Source organism: Lutra lutra, chromosome 11 (genome assembly GCF_902655055.1).
Source record: "Lutra lutra chromosome 11, mLutLut1.2, whole genome shotgun sequence".
NCBI lineage: Eukaryota > Metazoa > Chordata > Mammalia > Carnivora > Mustelidae > Lutra > Lutra lutra.
In genome coordinates, this window is record NC_062288.1 from 10239645 (window position 1) to 10265130 (window position 25486).

The 25486-nt window shown below is 36.5% G+C and overlaps 1 protein-coding gene across 4 annotated transcripts in view; it reads left to right on the forward strand.

Moving 5' to 3' along the window:
* LOC125080810 (cytochrome c oxidase assembly factor 1 homolog) overlaps nucleotides 1-25486 on the forward strand; it is a 101956-nt gene that overhangs the window by 56623 nt on the left and 19847 nt on the right. For 2 of the 4 annotated variants that reach the window (XM_047694915.1, XM_047694919.1), the window contains exons 1-2: nucleotides 4658-4719; nucleotides 11223-11266. The exons of the other annotated variants lie outside the window; for them this stretch is intronic. In XM_047694915.1, coding sequence (XP_047550871.1) covers nucleotides 4673-4719; nucleotides 11223-11266 — 91 coding nt within the window. In that variant the 5' untranslated portion in view covers nucleotides 4658-4672. Of the gene's footprint in view, nucleotides 1-4657; nucleotides 4720-11222; nucleotides 11267-25486 lie in introns of those variants that run through there. 4 annotated transcript variants of the gene reach the window in all.

A 25486-nucleotide genomic window follows, 5' to 3' on the forward strand; every position in this document is an offset into this window, starting at 1 on the left:
GATTCCACATATAAGTGAAATCATACGGTATTTTTCTTTCTCTATCTGACTTAACTTACCATAATACCCTTGAGGTCATCCATGTTATCACAAATGGCAAGATTTGACCCATTTTTATGGTTAATATTCCATTGTAGACACCCCCCCCACACACACACACACTCACTCCACATCTTCTTAATCCATTAATCTATTAGTGGACATTCAGGTTGTTTCCCTATCTTGGCTATTGTAAATAATGCCATAAGCATGAGGGTACATATATCTTTTCAAATTAGTGTTTTTGTGTTCTTTGAGTAAATACCCAGAAACCGGATGACTAGGTTGTATGTTATTTCTATTTTTAGTTTTTTGAGGAACCCCCATACTGTTTTCCAGAGTGTCTGTACCAATTTATATTCCCCACCAACAATGCATAAAGGTTCCCTTTTCTCCACATCCTCATCAAGACTTGTTATTTCTTCAATAATAGTGATTCCGACTGGTGTGAGGTGTCATCTTACTATGGTTTTGATTTGAATTATTCCAGTGATTAGTGAGGTTGAGCATCTTTTTGTCTTTTGACCATCTGTAGTGTCTTCTTTGGAAAAGTATCTTTTCAGGTCCTCTGCCCATTTAAAAATCCAATTATTTGGAATTCTGGTGGTGTTATAGGAGTTCTTTATATATTTTGGATATTAATCCCTTATAAAATATATCATTTGCAGATATCTTCTTTTACCTCTTTGGCTAATTTTATTCCTAAGTATTCTTTTTGATGCCATTGTAAATTAGATTGTTTTCAATTTTCCTTTCTTGTATTAGTGTACAGAAATGCAGTATCTCTGCGTATTGGTTTTGTATCTGCAACTTTACTGAATTTGTTCTTTTTTTTTTCTTTTTCTTTTTCTTTAGAAAAGAGTCTTTAAGGTTTTCTGATTATAGTAACACATCATCTGTGCATGGTAATGTCTGCAAATTTACTTCTTCCTTACCAGTTTGGATGCCTTTTATTTATTTATTCACTTTTTTTTTTGTCTAATAGCTGTAGCTATGACTTCCACTACTATGTGGGATAAAAGTAAGGGTGGACTGCCTTGTCTTGTTCCTGATCTTGGAGGAAAAGCTTTCAAATTTTCACTGTTACACATGATGTTAACTGTGGTTTTGATATAGGGCCATCACCATGTTGTATGTTCCTTCTGTAGCCACTTTGTTGTGAATTTTTATTGTGAATGGATGTTGAACTTTGTCAGATGCTTCTACGTCTGTTGAGATGATCATATGTTTTTTGTCCTTCATTTTGTTAATTTATTCACATTTATTAATTTGTGTATATTGAACCATCTTTGTGTCCCTGGAAGAAATCCCACTTATTTGAGGCAAATGATGCTTTTAATGTGTTTTTAAATTCAATATGCTAATATTTTGTTGAGGATTTTTGCATCTATGTTCCTCAGGGATGTTGGCCTGTAATTTACTTTAATTTTCTTTCTTTTTTTCTTTTCTTTCTTTCTTCTTTCCTTTCTTCATTTTTTGCTAGTGTCTTTGTTTTTGGTATTCCATAATGCTGGTATCATAGAATGAATTGGGAAGCATTCCTGCCTCTTGAATTTTTTGGAATAATTTTTGAAAGAGAGGCATTAACTCTTTAAATATTTGGTAGAATTTACCTGTGAATCCGTTTCGTGGATTTTAGTTTCTTGAGAATGTTTTTTTTTTTTTTTAAAGATTTTATTTATTTGTCAGAGAGAGAGGAGAGCGACTGAGCACAGGCACAGAATGGCAGGCAGAGGCAGAGGGAGAAGCAGGCTCCCCGCCAAGCAAGGAGCCCGATGCGGGACTCGATCCCAGGACGCTGGGATCATGACCTGAGCCGAAGGCAGCTGCCCAACCAACTGAGCCACCCAGGCGTCCCGAGAATGTTTTTGTTTTTGAGAGAGAGTGCATGTGCAAGAGATGGGGGAGGGTGGAGAGGGGCGGAGGGAGAGAGATTACAAGGAGGCTCCACACTTAGCATGGAGCCCAATATGGGGCCTGATCTCACAACCTGAGCTAAAACCAAGAGTCTGACGCTCAACTGAGCCATCCACATGCCCTGGGAGTTTTTTGATTAATGATTCAATTTCATTAGTAGTAATTGGTCTGTTCAGATTTTCTATTTCTTCCTGATTCCGTCTTGGAAGGTTTTATGTCTTTAGGAGTTTATTCATTTCTTCTAGGTTGTCCAATTTATTGGCATGTAATTTTTCATTGTTATCTCTTATAATCCTTTGTATGTCCCTGGTGTCAGTTGTAATTTCTCCTCTTTCATTTCTGATTTTATTTATTGAGTCCTCTCTTTTTTCTTGCTGAGTCTGGTTAAATGTTTATCAGTTTTGTTTTTAGTCTTATTGATCTTTTCTGTTTTTTTAAGTCTCTGTTCCATTAGTTTCCACTCTGATCTTTATTATTTTCTTCCCCCTACTAACTTTGGGCTTTGTTTTTTCTTTTTTACTTCTTCAGGTGTGAGGTTAGATTGTTTATTTGAGATTTTTATTTCTTGGGGTAGGCCTATTTTGCTGTAAACTTCCCTCCTAGAACTTAGAACTGCCTCCCACTCAGACAGCTTTTTTCATGCTTATGCTAGTTGGTATTGTTCTTTAGTTTCTGTGTCCAAATAGAATAGCTGATTTCCACCTGGCTGAAGGAGATCACTTAGGGTGTTGTAGTTCAAGCAAAGGCGATGATGAGATGAATTAAAACCAGGCTGATGAGGCTGACTTAACTAAATAATGATAAAGAACTGAGGGGACTTGGATATATAAAATAAGAGAGAAGTATCAGACTGCGACTGTGCCAGTCCCAGCTTTCAGTTTCTTTCTCTTTTGTGTAAGAGAACCCTAAATTTTAGCTGGACATATTTTTCCTCAGTGTAAAGAATGCATTTTCCAGTTAGTAAGTAGATAGGACCCTATCACTAAATTCAGACTAATGAGATGAAAGTAGAAGCACTGTATGCAACTTCTAGAAAAATCTTAGTATTGACTCTGCTTCCCATCTTTCCTTTTGGCTATTACATACATGTGATAGCAGGAGCTCAGGCAGCCAAACATCTTGATGTCCTGGACCCTGAAGTGGAAGGCACGTGTTGAGAATGGCAGATCATCACATGGGAAAGAGTCCAGCACTCTGAACTACTATATGCTTAACTGACTACATCAGGGCTTCTCTTTTGTGTATGTAGGAATAAAGTCAATTTCTATCTTATGTAAGCCATTAGTTTTGTCTGTGTATCTGGTTTTTTTTTTTTTTTTGAAGATTTTATTTATTTGTTTGACAGAGAAATTTCAAGTAGGCAGAGAGGCAGGCAGAGAGAGGGGGAAGCAGGCTCCCTGCTGAGCAAAGAGCCTAATGTGGGGCTCGATCCCAGAACTCTGAGATCATGACCTGAGCTGAAGGCAGAGGCTTAACCCACTGAGCCACCCAGGCGCCCCTGTATATCTGTTTTTGTTCTTGTTGTAGATGGCTATATGCAGCTGTCCCTAGTCCTGACTAATGAAAGCAGGGTGCTAGAAGAGGTCCAAGTTTTTATCCGGGATGACCAAACAAGGGGAGATGCACTGGGTCAAGAACAAATGAGCTAGGAACTTTTGGAAATAGATAATCCTATAAAACAATTACACACTGACATGGATAAGTCTCTGCAATTAAATTTTTTTTAACTTTTCTAATTTTTTATTAACATATAATGTATTATTAGCCCCAGGGGTACAGGTCTGTGAATCGCCAGGTTTACATACTTCACAGCACTCACCATGGCACATGTCCTCCCCAATGTCCACAACCCAACCACCTTCTCCCTAATTTTTTTTTTTAAGTCATGAAACCATTCATCCTGTATTTGAATCTTTTTTCTTTTGTTTTCTTAGGCATAAACATTGATCTCCTGCTTTAATGACTATAGGGATTTGATGACTAATCCTAAATCATAGTGGAGTTCTGAAATATTAAGGCTCTTTCTGCTTCATTTTCTTGTTAATGGAGGTATAGCCCTCAATCACATTCTTGAATTACAAAGAAATTTTTAAATTTAGGTATCCTCACAAGATAAATTGAAATAAAACATGGAGGAATGCATCGTATGTTGGAACTATTTATGAAGTGCTATTTTTACTTCTGATTAGGTCTTTTCCCTCCATTGCTAATTGTTAACCTTTATCACATGTTTTGAACTTTCATGTCAAAATTATTGTTGAGCGCACCTAAGGAAAATTAAATTCAATTTACATTTTTGGCATTATTATCAAAACTTTTAAATGATAGTAATTTTGGAATGTAGATTTCACTTCGCTTTTTAATTCTTCGGGCTAGTCAAGGAATTTTTAGGATGCAAGTATGTTTTTAATCTATTTTTAATCTTATTTTCTTGCTCTGATCTTTCTCCCTCCATAAAAATATGATGGATTTGTGGTGATAGTTTTAAGCTTATAGCCATCAAAGAAGCATTTAAAGTATCTTTAGGCAAGCTTGTTTTCCCTGTCTTCTTGTCTGATAAAAGCTGAGTGTCTCTTTATATAACTTTTTAAAAATATGTCCTCTTTAGATGCTGGCAAACAAGTTGGAATTTGAATGACCTGTGAAATCTTTCATGGAGATGACTGTCTGTGGGAGAAGGAAACTCTAGGATAGATTTTGAGCTAGAGCTGATGTAATGAATCCCGGGGAAGCAGGGCTTGGAACTCAGGTAGCTTTAAGCAGGTAAGTTAATAGCAGAGTAAACTTGCCAGAAACAAGCATGTACAAAAGAATAAAAGAAAAGGAAACAGTAAGACCATTGATAACAAAATACAGGGAGCAGGATTCAGGACCTTTGTGGAAATCCATAAAGGCCAAAGGCTCTAAAAGCTGAGACTGCTTCATTTTTCTTTTAAGACTGTGATTTAACAGTCTTAAAAAAATAATAATAAGGCTCAGGCTGGGGCCAACATGGAAACTCACTTATATCAGTGGTTGTTTTTTTTTTTTTTTTTTTTTTTTAATATTTGTATTATAGTGTAGGGTGGTGTCATATACACAAGGCCTTTTTTTTTGGTGCAAACTGTGCATTTCATTGAAAACAAAGACAGGCTTGCTTGAAACTGAATTGACAGCTTTGTGGCTGTAAAGATAAATATAGCACTTTTCAGGTAGTGAATTCATGAATAATCAATGAACCAGCAAAGGACAAAAAGTGACATATGGCAGCCTGGTGTGGATTAAGTGTGATTGTCACATTCCCTTCCCCTTTTTCCCTTCTCTAATTTATTGAAAGGAACAAAGCCAGTCTCATGTAGCCAGAACACAATATCTCTGAAAAAGTCTACTTAGACAAAGTGTTAACAGGGAAGTTTATTCATTAAATGTCTCCATACTGTTTCCTTGTTTTAATAGTCTAGCCCAAGTTGTTTGTGTTATTGAAATTTTATTCAGAATGAAAATTTGACTTGAATTCTTGAAGTAGTTTTTGTTTTTTAAAATCTCTATTACATCAGTATTTCTAAATAAGTAACACTTAGCCATGCTAATTACCAGAATATTTCTCTAAATAAACCATAAATATATTATAGCTCTGTTTTCATGCCTCCACCTAGTGTATAAAACAAAATAGAAAGTATTCTTAATTTCCCTTTGTATCAACCAACACTTCTTTGAAGATACTGATTTTATTTATTTATTTTTTTAAACAAGAAATAACCAGTTTTAATGGAAACTCTTTGGTTAAACTAGGAGTTTTTAGAAGTGTTCTAAGGAACTGTTAATGGGGAGGTATTTGTGTATAACCCAAGTAATAACTCTACCACTTTGAAACATCAGTCTTCCTTGGTGTCTAATGAAGGGTGAGGTGTTTAGTCCACTGAGTCTCTTTGCACCTTGTGTTTGTCTGGCTTTGTGCCAAGGAGCTGATTCTGAAAGATTTAATATTGATGGGTCTCTAGATTAGCCTGATTCTCTAGTCCCCTCAATTCCACTCTAGTCTTTCCAAACCCTTTGAAATCAGCAGAGGAATTAGCAGTAAGTTTTGGTAAAGTACATGTGATAGAAAGAATTACTATCTGTTTTGAATGGCTCCTCCCAACTCCTACACAAAAAAGGCTCTGGAAACTTGTTCTTAGAATTGTAGGTTCCAATATGAATATGAAATATTAATGGGTAACAATTTTTAGAAATCTGTTAAAGGGCTTTTAATGGTAAAGGAATCAACAGAGCAGTACATTATTTTATTCCAGTTGTACAAGTGAGCCACTGATTAGCATCTGGCTTTATTCAAATTCATTATAAGATTCCTTGATAAGATTTTTTATGTAAATTCTCTTGAACTGTGTACCAGTAGCACTCCCCGCCCCCTCCCACCCCCCACGGCAATGTGTAATTAACTTTCCCTATTTTACATCATCCCCTTATAATTCAGAGTAGTGAATGATCATGAGATATTCAGCAGGTAATTTGTTAATTCTAGGAATTGGATTAATTTTATAATAGTTTTTGACTATTTTGACTATTTTGACTATAATAGTTTTTGACTCATTTCCTTGAGTGTGGGAGAAGGAGATGGTGTTACTGTGAATGCACTTACTTAGTCTATAGCCTGGCATGTTTTTGTGAATTTAAATATCATGTGGCATGTGTGTTGAGAAGAAAAAAACCCATGAAGGGCTACTCTTGTATTAACGGTATCTAAGAAAAACAAAGTAGTATCTGTTGAAAAATAAACTTGGCTAATAACCTTTAACCTTTAAAATTGCCTTCAACCAAGCAACTCTATCAGTTTATCAGTAGTTTTGAAAATGCCTAATACTTATGCCATGGTTCAGCGTGGAAAGCACAGACTGGGTTGGAATGAGAGTGGTCATGGGAAGCCTGCCCTTAAAAATCCTGAAGATAAGCCCTATTACTGAATTGTGTATATTTACTGCCTCTGTGACTAACTCAGTAAAGCCTATTCATCAAGGAAATCTTGTCCTTGACTCAGGTCCATTGGTCACAAATCATGCACTTCAACTTACGGATTACGTCAGGCTGAAATTATGAACAAAGCATGTTGCTATGTTCATTCTTTTATAACACAAAGAGTGGCTTATCATCAGATTTGCCTACGGTAGTATCACCAGTTTTATGTGTTTAGGGTAATTTCTCCCAACTCCTCCTGAAAGCTATTGAGCTTTTACTTTTGGAACAAGAAAGAAAGATTCCCTTTTGTGTATTAAAATGCTTAATTTGTCAAACATTGTATTATGCTGAACCCAAGACAAGTTCATACAGTTTCTACTTGTGGGTAAACACAGGGTATTGTTAGGAAGATATAACACACATAGGACAGAAGAAAAGCTTACCCAGAGATGAATTTTAAGAATAGTTTTGATTTTTATTAAAGACCATCTTAGTCGTTGGAGGTTTATAATCTATAAAGCAGAAGTGTTAGAGCTACTATTGGGTGGTGGAGGAGGAAGACACATTAAGAAATTCTATTTAAGAAGCCATTATTGAACCTCTTTTTTGATTCAGCAACTCTTTGATAGTCACTGGGGTTACAAACCTGATTATACCCCGCAAGATGAAGAAGTATGGGATGGTACGGGCAACTCTCAACTGCCTTGCCCTTTGCAGATTACAGATGGTTTTTATAATATCTCCATTGTTCTTTACAGCAGAACTGCAGGGGCTTTATGGTTTATAGGCCCAGAGAGATTAAATGAAGAATGGAGTAGGTATTTAGTCCCACTGCTGTGTTTCTGCACTATCTTCGTGATATGCTAACTAACCAAGGAGTTAGCTAAACTATTAATAAGCCGTGCAGAGGAGCACAAGGTTCCTTTAGAATATATCCTGTCTTGGTCTTCAGGTGACTTTGCGAGGATAAAATGGTGCAGGAAAGCCATTTAGCAGTTTGATAACATACATTTATTTATTTATTTATTATTTTTTTAGGTTTTAATTTATTTTTTCAGTGTTCCAAGATTCATTGTTTATTGATAATATTTTTAAAAATGAGATAATTATTTTTCTTTATACTATGACAGATACTTAAGTGCATAATGTGCATGAGACATTGTATTCATTGTTCCATTTATTTCTGTTGTTACTCTTAGTGATTTAAGCATGCTTAATGCAGAAGATTTGAAAGTACAGACAAATATGGAGATTCAGAAAAAATTAACTGCGTCTCATCACCTAGAAGTTGTGAACATTTTTATCTATTTCATCAAGTTTTTTTATCCTTAAAAAATAGGTCCTATTTTATAGAGACCATGATTGAATTCTGCTATTAAGTACGAACTTTCCCCTCACATTGAAAATAGTTAATATTTCTTGGACATTTACTGTATGTTTGGCATATTTTATATTTTAAAGATATTTTTTCATATACATTAAAATACATGCAAAAGAACCTATGTATCACATATGTAAGTTGTGGATTTCTATGAATGGATCACCTAATGTAAGAACAATATGAGAACCTAGAATACTATCGAAGAGTAGCAGAATATGTCAACTAAGAATATGCCACTTTGACATAAGGATTACTTTTAGCTAAAGGCACTTGAAAAACAAGAGGTACAAAGAAGGGTGCTCTGATCTCCCAAGTGAAAGATGCCCTCCCTATGCAGGGAGGAAACATTCTTATCACCAAAGTCAGAAGTTGAGACCGAGTATTCTGTGCAAAGAGACCTGGTTAAAATAATTCCTATTTTCCTTTATGTTTGCAATATATCTTACTTTTTCCACAATTGTCTGTCCTTGTTCAATCTAATATAGAAACACTTGGGTTTTGCCAGTTCTTTAGGTCTTCATTTCCTTTTGAAGACTTCTGTGTACATGTACCAAGATTTATATGCTTTTCTTCTGTTAGTATGTCCTAAGTCAGTTTAGTTCTCAGGTCCAGCTGGATACTCTAAGATGGCAGAGGTAAAATTTTACCTCCCCATTAGAAATACTACTGTCTTCAATTTTATCTTTTTTTTTTTGCCTCCTAAATTTTTATTATTTTACCTTATTTTTTAAATTTAATTTTTTAGGATCTTTTTTTTTTTTTTAAGATTTATTTATTTATTTATTTATTTATTTATTTATTTATTTGACAGAGAGAGATCACAAGTAGACGGAGAGGCAGGCAGAGAGAGAGAGAGAGGGAAGCAGGCTCCCTGCTGAGCAGAGAGCCCGATGCGGGCCTCGATCCCAGGACCCTGAGATCATGACCTGAGCCGAAGGCAGCGGCTTAACCCACTGAGCCACCCAGGCGCCCTTTTAGGATCTTTTTAATTGAAGAATAGTTGACGTACAATTTTGTACTAGTTCACGTGTATAACAGTGATTCAGTATTTATATACATTACAAAATGGTCACTACAATGTCTAGTTACCATCTGTCACTATACAGAATTCTTACAATACTATTAACTGTATTTCCTGTGCTGTACATTACATCCTGTGTTTAACTTATTTTATAACTCGAATATTATACCACTTAATGTTCTTATCTATTTGGTCTGTCATCACCACCACAATCCCTCCTCCTTTAGTTTAATGTAGTCCCTTTTATTGTTCTTCCCTGAGGAGACATATCTGACAAAATGTTGCTAAGATCAATATCAGAAAGTTAACTGCCTGTATTTTCTTCTAAGAGTTTTATGACATCAGGTCTTTAATCCATTTGGCGTTTATTTATGTATATGGTGTGAGAAACTGGTCCGGTTTCATTCTTCCGCATTTAGCAGTCCAGTTTTCCTAATGCTGTTTATTGAGGAGACTTCCCCATTGTATATTCTTGCCTCCTTTTGCATAAATATATGGCATATATGTAGGTTTATTCCTGAGTTACTTGTTCACTTTAGTTGATCAATTTGTCTGTTTTATGCCTGTAACATACCATTTTGATTACTGTAGCTTTGTAGTAGAATTTGATTCCTCTAGGGACTGTGATACCTCAAGCTGTTTTCTTTCCCAAGATTGCTTTGGCTATTTGGGATCTTTTGTGGCTCCATAGAAATTTTAGGATGGTTTTTGTTTTCTTAATTTCTCTTTCTGATTGTTATTAGTGTATAAAAATGTAACAGATTAATTTTAGTATCCTGCAACTTTGCTGAATTTGTTAGTTTTAATAGTTTTTTGGTGGGGACTTTAGGGTCTTAGTATCATGTCATCTGGATATAGTGAAATTTTACTTCTTTCAAATGAGGATGCTCTTCTTTTTAAATTTTTTTTGCTTAATTGCTATTAAATAAAAGTTGTGAAAATGGGTCCTTGTCATATACCTCATCTTATAGGAAGAGCATTTAGATTTTCACTGAGGAGTATGATGTTAGCTGTGTGTTTGTCACATATTGTCTTTATTATGTTGAGGCATGTTTCCTCTATACCCACGTTGTGGAGAGTTTTTTATCACAAATTTATGTTGAATTTTGTCATTCTATTTTGTCTCCATCTTTTGAGATGTTTGTATGGTTTTTGTCTTTCATTTTGTTAATGTGGTGAATCACATTGATTTGTGGATATTGAACCATCCTTGCATCCCTGGAATAAATCCCACTGGATCATGGTGTATAATCTGTTTGATGTATTTTTTAAAATTCATTTTGCTTATGTTTTGTTGAGGATTTTTGCATCTGTGTTCATCAGGGATATTGGTCTGTAATTTTCTTTTTTTTGTAATGTCTTTTTCTGGATTAGTAGCAGGGTAATGCTGGCCTCATTAAATGTATTTAGAAGCATTCCTTCTTAAATTTTTTGGAATAGTTTGAAAAGGATAGTCCTAACTTTTCTTCAAAAGTTGGGTAGAATTTACCTGTGGAGCTGTCTGGTTCTAGACTTGTTTGCTAGGAGGTTTTTGTTTTCTTTTCTGTTTTGTTTTGTTTTTCTTAATTACTGATTCAATTTAGTTACTAGTGTATTCATATTTTCTAATTCTTAATGATTCAGTCATTTTTGTCTAGGTTTTCTAAGTGTTGGCATATAACTCTTCATAGTAGTCTCTTTTGGTCCTTTGTATTTCTGTGGTATCAATTATAACTTTCTTTTCTAATGTTATTTATTTGGAACCACTCATTTTCTTGATGACTTGGCTAAAGGGTTATCAGTTTTGTTTCTTTTCAAAAAGTCAGCTCTTAGTTTCAGCAATCTTCTCTGTTGTTTTTTAGTCTCTATTTAATTTATTTACACTCTAATCTTTATTATTTCTTTCCCTCTACTAACTTTGTGCTTTTTCCCCCTTTTTTTTTCATTCTCTAGGTATAAATTTGATTGTTTATTAAGAGATTATCTTGTTTCTTTAGGTGAGTAAGGCCTGTATCATTATAAATTTAATCATTAGAACTGCTTTTTTCTGTTCCATAGATTTTGAAATGTGTTTTCATTTTCATTTGTCTCAAGATATTTTTTTATTTCCTGTTTGATTTCATTGACCTATTGGTTGTTTAGTAGCATGTTGTTTAGTCTCCACATGTTTTTGTTTTTTCTTTGCAATTGATTTCTATTTTCATATCATTGTTGGAAAAGATATATGATTTCATTCAATCTTCTTAAATTTATTGAGACTCATTTTGTGGCCTCACCTACAGTCCTTGAGAATGTTCCATGTGCACTTGAGAATAATGTGTATTCTGCTATTGGCAAAAATATCCTAGCGTTCTGTAGGTTGCCTTTTCATTTTATTGATTGTTTCTTTTGCTGTCCAGAAGCTTTCAAGTTTGCTATAGTTAAACTTGTTGATTTTGGTTTTGTTGCTTTGCTTTTGGTATCATATGCAGAAAACCATTTCCAAGACTCACATCAGGGAGCTATTTCCCTGTTTTCTTCTGAGTGTTTTGTGGTGTCAAGTCGTATGTTTCAGTCTTTGATATATTTTGAGTTAATTTTTTTGAGTTTTATAAATTAGGAGTCCAGTTTCATTGTTCTGTTTGTGTTTATCCAGTTTTCTCAGCAGCATTTGTTGAAGAGACTATACTTTCCCCATAGACTGTTCTTGGCTCCCTTACAGTATATTAGTTGATTCTATATGTTGGGTATTAATTCTGGGCACTCTAGTCTGTTGTCTTGGTCTATGTGTCTATTTTTATGCCAAACCATATTGTTGTAGTTACTGTAGATCTGTAGTACAGTTTGAAATCAGGAAATACATTTCTCTATTTTTTTGTACTTTCTCAGGATTGCTTTGGCTATTCAGGGTCTTCTGCATTTCCACACAAATTTTAAGATTGTTTTTTCTGCTTCTGTGCAAAATGCCATTGGGATTTTGATAGTGATTAAGTAGTATGGACAGCTAATGATATTATTTTAGTTGATGAACATGGAATGTCTTTCCATTTGTTTCTTCTTTGATTTCTTTTAAAAAAAGTCTTACACTTTTCATTTTTAGCTCTTTTTCTTTCTTTGCCTTTTTTTTTTTTGTATTTGGGTTTTTTTTTTTTTTTTTAAGCTATTGTTAATGGGATAGGGGTTTCTTTCTTTCCTTTTTTTTCTTTTGGTTGTTTCATTATTAGTGCGAAACGTAACTGGTTTTCTATGTTGATTTTATACCCTGAAACTACTGAATTTTTAACTAGTTCCAGCAGTTTTGTGTTGAATCTTTCCAGTTTTCTATATAAAAAAATCATGTTACCTGAAAATAACAATAATTTTAGTTCTTTTTTGATTTGGTTGTTTTTTATTTCCTTTTCTTGACTGATTGTCCATTTGGGTCTCCTAGTAATATGTGGAATAGGACTGGTTATAGTGGGCATCCTTGTGTTATTCCTGATGTTAGAAGAAAAGCTTTCCATTTTTCACTATTGAATATGATGGTAGCTGTGGGTTTGTTGTATATGGCCTTTATTATGTTAGGTGTGTGCTTTGTATAACCAATCTGTTGAACATTTTTAATCATGAAAGGATGTTGTATTTTATGAAATGCTGCTTCTGCATCTGTTGATATGATCATGTGACGTTTATCTGTCATCCATTAGTGCGATGTATTACACTTACTGATTTTCATATGCTGAACCATCCTTGCATCCAGGAATAAATCCTTCTTCGTCATAGAAAAGAACACTTAACGTGTTCTTAAATTCACTTTGCTAATATTTTGTTGATAATTTTTCCATCTATATTCATTGGATCATTGGTCTATAATTTTCTTGTAGTACGCTTATATAGCTTTGGAATCACAGTACTACTGTGGCTTTATAGAATGAGATTTGAAGTGTTCCCTCCTTTTCAGTTTTTTGGAAGAGTTTGAGAGGGATTGGCATTAAATTTTCTTTCATTCTGGTAGAATTAGCCAGTTAAGCCATCTGGTCCTGGGGCTTTCTGTGTTGGGAGGTTTTTGATTGCTAATTCAATCTCTTTACTCATAATGGGTCTGTTCAGTTTTTGTTTTTTTTTTTTAAGATTTTATTTATTTGACAGACACAGTGAGAGAGGGAACACAAGCAGAAGGAGCGGGAGAGGGAGAAGCAGGCTTTGCACTGAGCAGGGAGCCAATGTGGGGCTTGATTTTAGGACCTTGGTATCATGACCTGAGCCAAAGGCAGACGCTTAACGACTGAGCCACCCAGGTGCCCGGGTCTGTTCAGTTTTGTTTTTTGGGCTTTTTTCTTTCCTGATTCATTCTTGGTAAAATATGTGTTTCTAGGAAATTTTATTTCTTGTATAGTATCTATTCTTTTGTATATGTAATTGTTAATGGAAGTCTTTATGATTATATATATTTCTGTAGTATCACTTGTAATGTTTCCTCTTACATTTCTAATTTTATTTATTTGAGTTTTCTCTTTTTTGTTGGTTATTCTAGCTAAAGTTTTATCAATTTTGTTTACCTCTTAGAGAAACCAGCTTATAGTTTTCTTGTGCTTTTCTATTGTTATATTTGTTTCAGTTTCATTTATTTTTGTCCTGATCTTTGTTATTTCTTTCCACCTGCTAACATGGGCTTTGTTCTTATCATTCCTTGAGGTATGCAGTTAGGTTGTTTATTTGGGAGCTTTTCTTAATATGATGTTTATTGCTATAAACCTCCCAGTTACAACTGTTTTTGCTACATTACATAAATTTAGTATGTTATGTTTACTTTTTCATTTGTTTCAAGTTAATCTTTTTTAAAAGATTTTATTTATTTGACAGAGATCACAAGTAGGCAGAGAGGCAGGTAGACAGAGAGAGGAAAGGAAGCAGGCTCCCCGCTGAGCAGAGAGCCCGATGCGGGGCTCGATCCCAGGACCCTAAGATCATGACCTGAGCCGAAGGCAGAGGCTTTAATCACTGAGCACCCTGGCGCCCCTCAAGTTAATCTTTTATTTCTTCTTTGACACATTTGTTCTGCAGGCGTGAGTTGTTTAATTTCCACACATTTGTGAATTTTCTAGGTTTCCTCCTTTTATTGACTTCCAGTTTCATAGCATTATGGTCAGAGTGGTATGATTTAAATCTTCTTAAAATATAAGATTTGTGATCTAACATATGATCCATTTTTGGGGATGTCCTATGTGCCTATGAAAAGAAGGTATATGCTGCTGCTGTTGAATGTATGTTCTGTATGTCTGGTAGGTCCATTTGGTCTAAAGTACAGTTTGAGTCCCGTTTCCCAATTAATTTACTGTCTGGATCATCTGTGTATTGTAAAGTGGGATTTTAAAGTCCTCCACTATTATTGCACTGTTGTCTAATACATCCTATATATGTATTCTATGTTAGGAACTCCACTGTTGAGTGCGTATATATTTACAATTGTTAACATCCTCTTGATTAAATGACCCCGTTATCATTATATAATGACCTTTGTTTCTTAAGTTTTGACTTAAAGTTAATTTTGTGTGATAATAAGGTTAGCTATCTGTTCTTTTTTGGTTTCCATTTGTGTCTTTAAGTATTAAAGAGTGTATTATAGGCAGCATATAATTGTGTCTTATTTTTGTGCATATAGCCACTCTTTTCCTTTGATTGGAGAATTTAACTCATTTATATTTAAAGTAATATTTGTAGATGGCTACTTAATAATACCATCTTATAATTTTTTTCTGGTTGTTCGTAGTACTTTTGTTCCTTTCTTTCTCTCTTGCTGGTTTTTTTTTTTTTTTTTTTCTTGTAATAACTTTCTGTAGTGGTACACCTTGGCTTCCTTTATTAAATCTTTTATGTACCTATGTAGATTTTTGGTTGTTATTTCCATGAGCCTTCTGTAATTTTTTTAAAATTGAACTTAGTTAACATATAGTGTATTATTAGTTTCAGGGGGAGAGTTTAGTGATTCACTAGCTGTGTATAACACCCAGTGCTCATTGCATCACATGCCCTCCTTAATGCCCATCACCCAATCACCCTATCCCCCACTCCCCTCCCCTCCAGCAACCCTGTTTCTTCCCTGTAGTTAAGAGTTTTATGGTTTGCCTCCCTGTTTTTATCTTATTTTTCTTCCCCTTCCCCTATGTTCATCTGTTTTGTTTCTTAAATTCCACATATGAGTGAAATCATATGGTATTTGTCTTTCTCTGACTTATTTCGCTTAGTGTAATACCCTCTGGTTCCATCCACATCATTGCAAATGTCAAGGTTTCATTCTTTTGGAAGGCTGAGTCATATTCCATTGTTTGTGTGTGTGTGTGTGTGTGTGTGTGTGTATATCTCACCTCTTCTTTATTCATCTGTTGATGGACATCTGGGCTTCCATAAAATATTTTACAGATATTTAAAAGTCTATTTTAAACATTGCAACATAGTTTCAATTGCATACAAAAAGCTCTACCCTTTTACTCCCCCTGCATTTTACTTTTTCATAGTGTATATCTATTAATTATTATACCTATAGTTATTTTTAATACTTCTGTCTTTTATACTGGAGTTAAGTGATTTACAGACCACTATATTACACTATGGGAGTTTTCTGTATTTGACTGTGAACTTAACTTTACCTTGTGTTTCATGTTACTACTATTCAGCATTCTGATTTTTTAGCTTGAAATCTTATTCAACATTATTGGTAATGTAGATCTCTGTTGCATAACTCCCCCAGCTTTTCTTTTGTCTGAGAATATCTTTACCTCTTCTTTATTTCTGAAGGCGGACTTTGCTGGATAAAATATTCTTGGTTGGCAGGTTTTTTTTTTTTTCTTTCAACAATTTGAATATATCATCCTATTCTCTCTCTCACAGTTCCTAAGCTGAAACTATAAAATTTCGGCTTAGAAAGCCACTGATATCCCATGGGGTTGATGATAACCATCTTTTCTCTGCTAGTCTCAAGATTCTCTCTGTCTCCAAATTTTGAACAATGTATTATAATGTGTCTTCCAGAAGATAATCTTGGCGTTGGATTGTTTAGAGATCTATGAACTTTAAGAACTTAGATGTTCAAATCTCTCTCCATTTTGGAAAGTTTTCAGCTATCATATCTTTAAAAAAACTTTCTGCCCTTTTTTCCTCTCTTCTTTTTTGGACTTTCATATGCATCATTTATTTATTTCTTTGAGAGTGGCAGCAAGTGAGCATGAGTGGGGGTCGGGGGAGAGGGAGAGGGAGAAGAACAGACTCCCTGCTGAGCAGGGAGCCTGATGTGGGGACCCTGGGGTCATGACCTGAGCCAAAGGATGTGCTTAACACACTGAGCCACCCAGGAGCCCCCTTTTGCATCATTTATTTATCATAATGGTGTCCCATAAATTTTGCATGCTTTCCTCATTCTTTCTCACTTTCTTTTCTTTTTAGTCCTCTGGGTAATTTCACATGATTTGTCATTGAGTTTACTGATTCTTCTCTCTGAGTCTGTTGCTGAAGGTATTAAATTTGTCAGTTCAGCACTTCTTAAGCTCCAAAATTTCTGTTTGGTTCTCTTTTATATTTTTCATCTCTCTGTTCTCATTTTGTTCTTGTATTGTTTTCCTGATTTTATTAAATTGTTTATCTATGTCTCCTTACAGCTCTTTGACTATAACAGTTTTTAAAAAGGTTTTGTAAGACAATTTCTTTATCTTCATTTTGAGGAGGTCAGTTACTGGAAGTTTATTATGATCTTTTTGTGGTGTCATGTCTCCTTTTTTTTTTTTTTAATTTTAATAGTTTTAATTTAAATTCCAGTGAGTTAACATACAGTGTAATATTAGTTCTAGGTGTCTACTTTAGTGATTCAACACTTCCATACAACACCTGGTGTTCATAACAAATACACTCCTTAATTCCCATCAGCTTTTTATTTTATTTTATTTTATTTTTTTTAAAGATTTTATTTTTATTTATTTGACAGACAGAGATCACAGGTAGGCAGAGAGGCAGGCAGAGAGAGGAAGGGAAGCAGGCTCCCTGCTGAGCAGAGAGCCTGATGTGGGGCTCGATCCCAGGACCCTGGGATCATGACCCGAGCCGAAGGCAGAGGCTTTAACCCGCTGAGCCATCCAGGCGCCCCCCCATCAGCTTTTTAAACCATCCCCTCCCCACCTCCTTCCTGGTTACCATCAGTTTGTTCTCTGTAGTTATGAATCTGTTTCTTGGGGCACCTGGGTGGCTCAGTTGGTTAAGTGTCTGCCTTCAGCTCAGGTCATGATCTTAGGGTCATGGGATCAAGCCCCGTATTGGGCTCTCTGCTCAGCAGCAAGTCTGCTTCTCCCTCTCCCCTTGTGATTTCTCTTGCTTTTGTTCTCTCTCTCTCTCTCAAAAAAAAAATCTGTTTCTTGGTGTACCTCTTTTTCCTAAATGATTGTTTTGTTTCTTAAATTCCACATGTGAGTGAAATCATAAGGTATTTGTCATTCTCTGATTTAGCATAATACTCTTTATCCATCCATGTCATTGCAAATGGCAAGATTGATTTCATTCTTCTTTTGTGGCTGAATAACATTCCATGGTGTGTGTGTGTGTGTGTGTGTGTGTGTGTGTACATATACTACATTTCTTTATCCATTCATGAGTCACTAGGCATTTGGGCTTTTCCCATAATTTGGCTATTGTTGGTAATGCTGTAAATATTGGGGTGTATGTATCCCTTCGAATGAGTATTTTTATATCCTTTGGGTAAATACCTAGTAGTGTAATTTCTGGGTCATAGGGTAGTTCTGTTTTTAACTTTTTGAGGAACCTCCATACTGTTTTCCAGAGTGGCCACAGCAGTTTGCGTTCCCAACAGTGTAAGAGGATTCCCCTTTCTCCACATCCCTGCCAACACCTGTTGTTTCCTGTGTTGTTAGTTTAAGCCATTATGATAGGTATGAAGTGATACCTCATTGTAGTTTTGACTTGTAGTTCCCTGATGATGGCTGATACTGAGCATCTGTTCATGTATCTGTTGGTCATCTGTATGTTTTCTTTGAAAAATGTCTGTTCATGTCCTTTGCCCATTTTTAACTAATTTCCTTGTTTCTTTGTGATCACTGTAGCTATCTATGTATTTGAAGCAGCAGTCACTTCTTCCACATTTATGGACTAATTGCAGAAGGGAAGACCTTCACCTGCAGTTGGTGGCACATTGGAGTGTGCTCTGAACCTGGGTCTAGTGGTACAGGGGTGCTGAGTGCAGGGATGTGTGGCAGCTCTGGGTCTGGGGTCTCTGGTGACTGCCGAACAGTCCATGGTGCTTTTACTAACTTACATTCCACCAGAAGTATATAAAAGTTCTAGTTGTTTTAAGATGTATGTAAAGCTCTTACATGTTTAATAAATACATGGTAGCCTTTTTTTTTGTAAAGATGATTCCCAGGTAGCTTACTTGGGCACCAAGTAAGTGGGTTGCTTCCACCCACCACTGTAGGGAATGCAGGAAGGAGAGAGCTGGCATAAAGCAGAGAAAGATGGGGGAAGGAGATTACTTGGGCACATGTGTAAGTATTTAATAGAGATTTAGTTTAAAGCACAGAAGGGATGCCTGACCAAGATGTAGAGATTTGAGAATCATCTTGATTGATCCAAATTCAAGCCTTTGAGTATGATCTTAGGTGAAGATCAGAGTGGGGGCAGAAGAGAGTATATGGAGTGCATTAGGACTAGTCATAGTCTAGGACTTTCATAACAAAATGCAAGAGACTGGATGGCTTAAACAACAACAACAACAAAATATATGTATATCCCCTCACCAATCCTGGAGGGTAGATATCCAAGATCAGGGTGTTATCAGGTTTGGTTTCCTTTGAGTCATCTTCTCTGCTTGTAAATGTAACACCTTCTCTGTTTGTCTTTGCATGGTCTTTCCTGTTTGCATGTCTGCCCAGATTTCCTCTTACAAGGGAGTCTTTATCTGATTAGAGCCTACCATAAAGACCTTATTGTAACGTAATTACCTCTTTATTTTTTGGTAAGATTTATTTATTTGACAGAGATCTCGAGTAGGCAGAGAGGCAGGCAGAGGGTGGAAGGGAAACAGGCTCCCTGCCGAGCAAAGAGCCCAATGCGGGGCTCGATCCCAGGACCCTGAGACCATGACCCGAGCTGAAGGCAGAGGCTTAACCCACCAAATGATCCAGGTGCTCCCATAATTACCTCTTTAAAGACCTTATCTTCAAATATGGTTATATTCTGAGGTACTGGACATTAGGGCTTCACCATATGACTGGGGGGCAGAGCACACAATTCATCCCATAACACAGACTGAGAGACAATATAGAACAGATAGAGGGTATAGATTTCAATAAAAAACTTAAGAGGGCAGGCCAGGGAGGTAAAAGGAAAACAGGTAGAGCGTTCAGTCTGTGAAAATGATGGGAGAGTTTCAGGGAAGGACATTCAACCACAGTTATCCCAGATTCCATTTCTAATCACTGGTACCAAATTGTTTTATTTTTCTATATACTTTCTTTTTCTAAAATGGAGGCTTTTGATAGAAATGCTGAAGTAAACATTTAATAGGGTTTGCTTTACATATTCACTTGCACAATGGTTATGAATCAGAGTCCATTGCCAGAAAATACTCTTTTGTGTTTTGTTTTCAAATCTGTAAGAGAATGGCCTTGAAACTTTTTTTTTTTTTCAGACAGATGAGACCTCATGAGTAATCAAATTTAGAAATCATGGTTTACTATTTAAAGCTTTCTACCATGACTCTTGATCCTTTCTAAAGTCTAACTGCATGGAAATTTTGAATGCTCAAAGTATTTGTAAGGAGGTTTAAGGATCGTAGTGATAAATTCTGTGAAATCACTCTGCCTTGTCTTTCCCTGACCTCCAATATCCAGTTTATCAGCAAATCCTGTTAGTTCTGCTTCATACTTCGAGTCTTTTCACTTCTTTGCATCGTCACTGCTACAGCTAGTCCAAGGGGCTGTCATTGTCAGTGTGGACTACCACAGGAGCTTTGGGTTTCATGCTTCTGTTCCTGCCCCTTTTGGAGAAATCTTTAAAAAGAAAAGAAAAGGCCAGCCAGACTACAGCATCCCCTAATTGAAGTCTTTAGCAGCATCTTATTACACTTGGAACAAAATCCGCTCTCTAGGATACCCTAAAAAGATCTATATGGTGAAGACCCTGCCGACCGGCCGCCTGCCCTCATTTAGCACACCAGCCTGTTTTCTGCTTCTTGAACATACCTAATTGGTGGCTGCCTCAGGGCCTTAGCCGCCTTTACTCGCCCCTCCTCGTGTTCACATCACACCTTCCATCTTAGCTTAGACGTTGCCGTGGCAGAGAGGCCTTCCGTCAGTCCACAGCTAATATTACTCTTTCTTTCGTTTATATTATAGCATGTGTTCATCTTAAAAAGAAACTGCCAGTTATTTTTACCAACAATAGATAGTTTTTTGAGGGAATAGCAAAGTATTTAAGTCTGCGTCTGGGTAAGCTCACACACCCTGAACCTTGCAAGGTAAGAAGTTATTAAAATTCTTGGTTCTTGATTGCTTTTTAAAAAAATTTTTTTAAACATTTTATTATTTGACAGAGCAAGAGATCACAAGTAGGCAGAGAGGCAGGCAGAGAGAGAGAGAGAGGGAAACAGGCTCCCCACTGAGCAGAGAGCCCGATGTGGGGCTTGATCCCAGGACCCTGAGATCATGACCTGAGCCGAAGGCAGTGGCTTAACGCAATGAGCCACCCAGGTGTCCCAGTTCTTGATTGCCTTTTTTTTTTTCCCATTGGATTTGTTAAAGATGGAAAATGACGTTTTGGTTTCATACTGTACTTTTAAATTTTTTTATTTTATTTTTAGTCGTTATTGGCTTTATATATTTTAGTGTTAGTTATTTGCTACTACTAATCATAGCTGTTATATTTTTTTCTATCTTTGAGTCAGTTAAAGTCTTTTTGCCTTAAATTCTATGCTTTAAATATTTCCACTCTGCTTTGTCTTTGTTTGAATATGCCAAGTCTTCTATTTTTAAGCCTTTTATTGCTTTTTAAATTGTTGTCCTTAAAAATAAGGTATATTTTGCAGAGTTTTAAAAATCCTTTTAGAAAAGTTTTTCAAGCTTGTTTTGGTTTTCTGTTGGTGCATAACAAAGCATCTTAAACTAGTGGCTTCAAACTGGAACCGTTCATTGTCCATCCTGATTCAGGGGTGGTCCCTCCGCTCCACAGTGTTCTGCTGGTACTGTGGCCGTCTGGTGGCTCGCCTAGACGAGAAGGTCTGTGGTTGCTCGTTCACGTGCCTAGTGTGTTGGTAGGGACAGCTGGGCTCAAATGGGATGTCGGAACAATGGGGCATCTATGTCTTTCTGTCTGTCTCCCTGTCTGTCTCCATCTAGTCTCAGACCTCTCCTTCACCGAGTGGTCGCTTCACCTGGTGTTTTTATGAGGTCTCCCCAGCAGGTAACCATACTTCTGATTCGGCAGCTTCGGGCTCCCAAGAGTGCTGAACGGAAAGCTGGGGCATGTAACTGCCCCCGCATGAGTTCTGCAAGCTGGGGCATGTAACTGCCCCCGCATGAGTTCTGCCTCATTGGGCGGGTTGAAGAGAGTCACAGGGCCAGCCTGGATTCAAGGGACACATCTGTGAAAATGAGGAGGGGTGGTTTACTGAGGGCCATCTTTGGAGCCCACCTACCACAATGAGAGTCTAAACCCTTCACATTTATTGTGTTAGTTGATATGTTGTTGTTCCTTTGGCAAAGGCTTCTTTGCATGTACTTTTCTTAGTGAATTTGATTCATGCGTTTAATTCTACAGATTTCTCTCTCAATATCAAGACAAAAAACAGTATTTTTACCTCAGTTATGATGAGTGAGTCCCTCTGCTTGGTTTTATACACATTTTAGGATTAATTTTCTGGAATTTTAGGCCATATTATAAATTTTTTTTTATGTCAATATATTTTAATTAGAACAACATGGTCAGTGGAGATGTTCTAAGTTTTTTTTGTTTGTTTGTTTTTAAATTTTTTATTTTTTATAAACATATATTTTTATCCCCAGGGGTACCGGTCTGTGAATCTCCAGGTTTATACACTTCACAGCACTCACCATAGCACATACCCTCCCCAATGTCCATAACCCCACCCCCCCTCCCAATCCCCCTCCCCCCAGCAACCCTCAGTTTGTTTCGTGAGATTAAGAGTCACTTACGGTTTGTCTCCCTCCCAATCCCATCTTGTTTCATTAAATCTTCCCCTACCCCCTTAACCCCCCATGTTGCATCTCCACTCCCTCATATTAGGGAGATCATATGGTAGTTGTCTTTCTCCGATTGACTTATTTCGCTAAGCATGATACCCTCTAGTTCCATCCACGTCGTCGCAAATGGCAAGATTTCATTTCTTTTGATGGCTGCATAGTATTCCATTGTGTATATATACCACATCTTCTTTATCTATTCATCTGTTGATGGACACCTAGGTTCTTTATAGTTTGGCTATTGTAGACATTGTTGCTATAAACATTCGGTGCACGTGCCCCTTCGGATCACTACGTTTGTGCAATTGCTGGGTCATAAGGTAGCTCTATTTTCAACATTTTGAGGAACCTCCACGCTGTTTCCCAGAGTGGTTGCACCAGCTTGCATTCCCACCAACAGTGTAGGTGAGTTCCCTTTTCTCCGCATCCTCACCAGCTTCTGTCATTTCCTGACTTGTTAATTTTAGCCATTCTGACTGGTGTGAGGTGATACCTAATTGTGGTTTTGATTTGTATTTCCCTGATGCCGAGTGATATGGAGCACTTTTTCATGTGTCTGTTGGCCATCTGGATGTCTTCTTTGCAGAAATGTCTGTTCATGTCTTCTGCCCATTTCTTGGTTGGATTATTTGTTCTTTGGGTGTTGAGTTTGCTAAGTTCTTTATAGATTTTGGACACTAGCCCTTTATCTGATATGTTGTTTGCAAATATCTTCTCCCATTCTGTCAGTTTTTTGGTTTTGTTAACTGTTTCCTTTGCTGTGCAAAAGCTTTTGATCTTAATGAAATCCCAATAGTTCATTTTTGCCCTTGCTTCCCTTGCCTTTGGCGATGTTCCTAGGAAGAAGTTGCTGCGGCTGAGGTCGAAGAGGTTGCTGCCTGTGTTTTCCTCAAGGATTTTGATGGATTCCTTTCTCACATTGAGGTCCTTCATCTATTTTGAGTCCATTTTCGTGTGTGGTGTAAGGAAATGGTACAATTTCATTTTTCTGCATGTGGCTGTCCAATTTTCCCAACACCATTTATTGAAGAGGCTGTCTTTTTTTCCATTGGACATTCTTCCCTGCTTTGTCTAAGATGAGTTGACCATAGAGTTGAGGGTCTATTTCTGGGCTCTCTATTCTGTTCCATTGATCTAATGTGTCTGTTTTTGTGCCACTACCATGCTGTCTTGATGATGACAGCTTTGTAATAGAGCTTGAAGTCCGGAATTGTGATGCCACCAACCTTGGCTTTCTTTTTCAATATTGCTTTGGCTATTCGAGGTCTTTTCTGCTTCCATATAAACTTTAGGATTATTTGTTCCATTTCTTTGAAAAAAGTGGATGGTACTTTGATAGGAATTGCATTAAATGTGTAGATTGATTTAGGTAGCATAGACATTTTCACAATATTTATTCTTCCAATCCAGGAGCATGGAACATTTTTCCATTTCTTTGCGTCTTCCTCAATTTCTTTCATGAGTACTTTATAGTTTTCTGTGTATAGATTTTTAGTCTCTTTGGTTAGGTTTATTCCTAGGTATCTTATAGTTTTGGGTGCAATTGTAAATGGGATGGACTCCTTAATTTCTCTTTCTTCTGTCTTGTTGTTGGTGTAGAGAAATGCAACTGATTTCTGTGCATTGATTTTATATCCTGACACTTTACTGAATTCCTGTACAAGTTCTAGCAGTTTTGGAGTGCAGTCTTTTGTGTTTTCCACATATAGTATCATATCATCTGTGAAGAGTGATAGTTTGACTTCTTCTTTGCCGATTTCGATGCCTTTAATTTCCTTTTGTTGTCTGATTGCTGAGGCTAGGACTTCTAGCTATGTTGAATAGCAGTGGTGATAATGGGCATCCCTGCCGTGTTCCTGACCTTAGCAGAAAAGCTTTCAGTTTTTCTCCATTGAGAATGATATTTGTGGTGGGTTTTTCATAGATGGCTTTGATAATATTGAGGTATGTGCCGTCTATCCCTACACTTTGAAGAGTTTTGATCAGGAAGGGATGCTGTACTTTGTCAAATGCTTTTTCAGCATCTATGGAGAGTATCATATGTTTCTTGTTCTTTCTTTTATTAATGTGTTGTATCACATTGATTGATTTGAGGATGTTGAACCAACCTTGCAGCCCTGGAATAAATCCCACTTGGTCGTGGTGAATAATCCTTTTAACGTACTGTTGAATCCTATTGGCTAGTATTTTGGCGAGAATTTTTGCATCTGTGTTCATCAAGGATATTGGTCTGTAGTTTTCTTTTTTGTTGGCATCCTTGTCTGGTTTTGGGATCAAGGTGATGCTGGCCTCATAAAATGAGTTTGGAAGTTTTCCTTCCATTTCTATTTTTTGGAACAGTTTCAGGAGAATAGGAATTAGTTCTTCTTTAAATATTTGGTAGAATTCCCCCGGCAAGCCGTCTGGCCCTGGGCTTTTGTTTGTTTGGAGATTTTTGATGACTGTTTCAATCTCCTTACTGGTTATGGGTCTGTTCAGGTTTTCTATTTCTTCTTGGTTCAGTTGTAGTAGTTTATATGTCTCCAGGAATGCATTCACTTCTTCCAGATTGTCAAATTTGTTGGCGTAGAGTTGCTCATAGTATGTTCTTATAATTGTCTGTATTTCTTTGGTGTTAGTTGTGATCTCTCCTCTTTCATTCATGATTTTATTTATTTGGGTTCTTTCTCTTTTCTTTTTGATCTGGCCAGGGGTTTATCAATCTTACTAATTCTTTCAAAGAACCAGCTCCTAGTTTCGTTGATTTGTTCTATTGTTTTTTTGGTTTCTAGTTCATTGATTTCTGCTCTGATCTTTATGATTTCTCTTCTCCTGCTGGGTTTAGGCTTTCTTTCTTGTTCTTTCTCCAGCTCCTTTAGGTATAGGTTTAGGTTGTGTACCTGAGACCTTTCTTGTTTCTTGAGAAAGGCTCGTACCGCTATATATTTTCCTCTCAGGACTGCCTTTGTTGTGTCCCACACATTTTGAACCATTGTTTTCATTATCATTTGTTTCCATGAATTT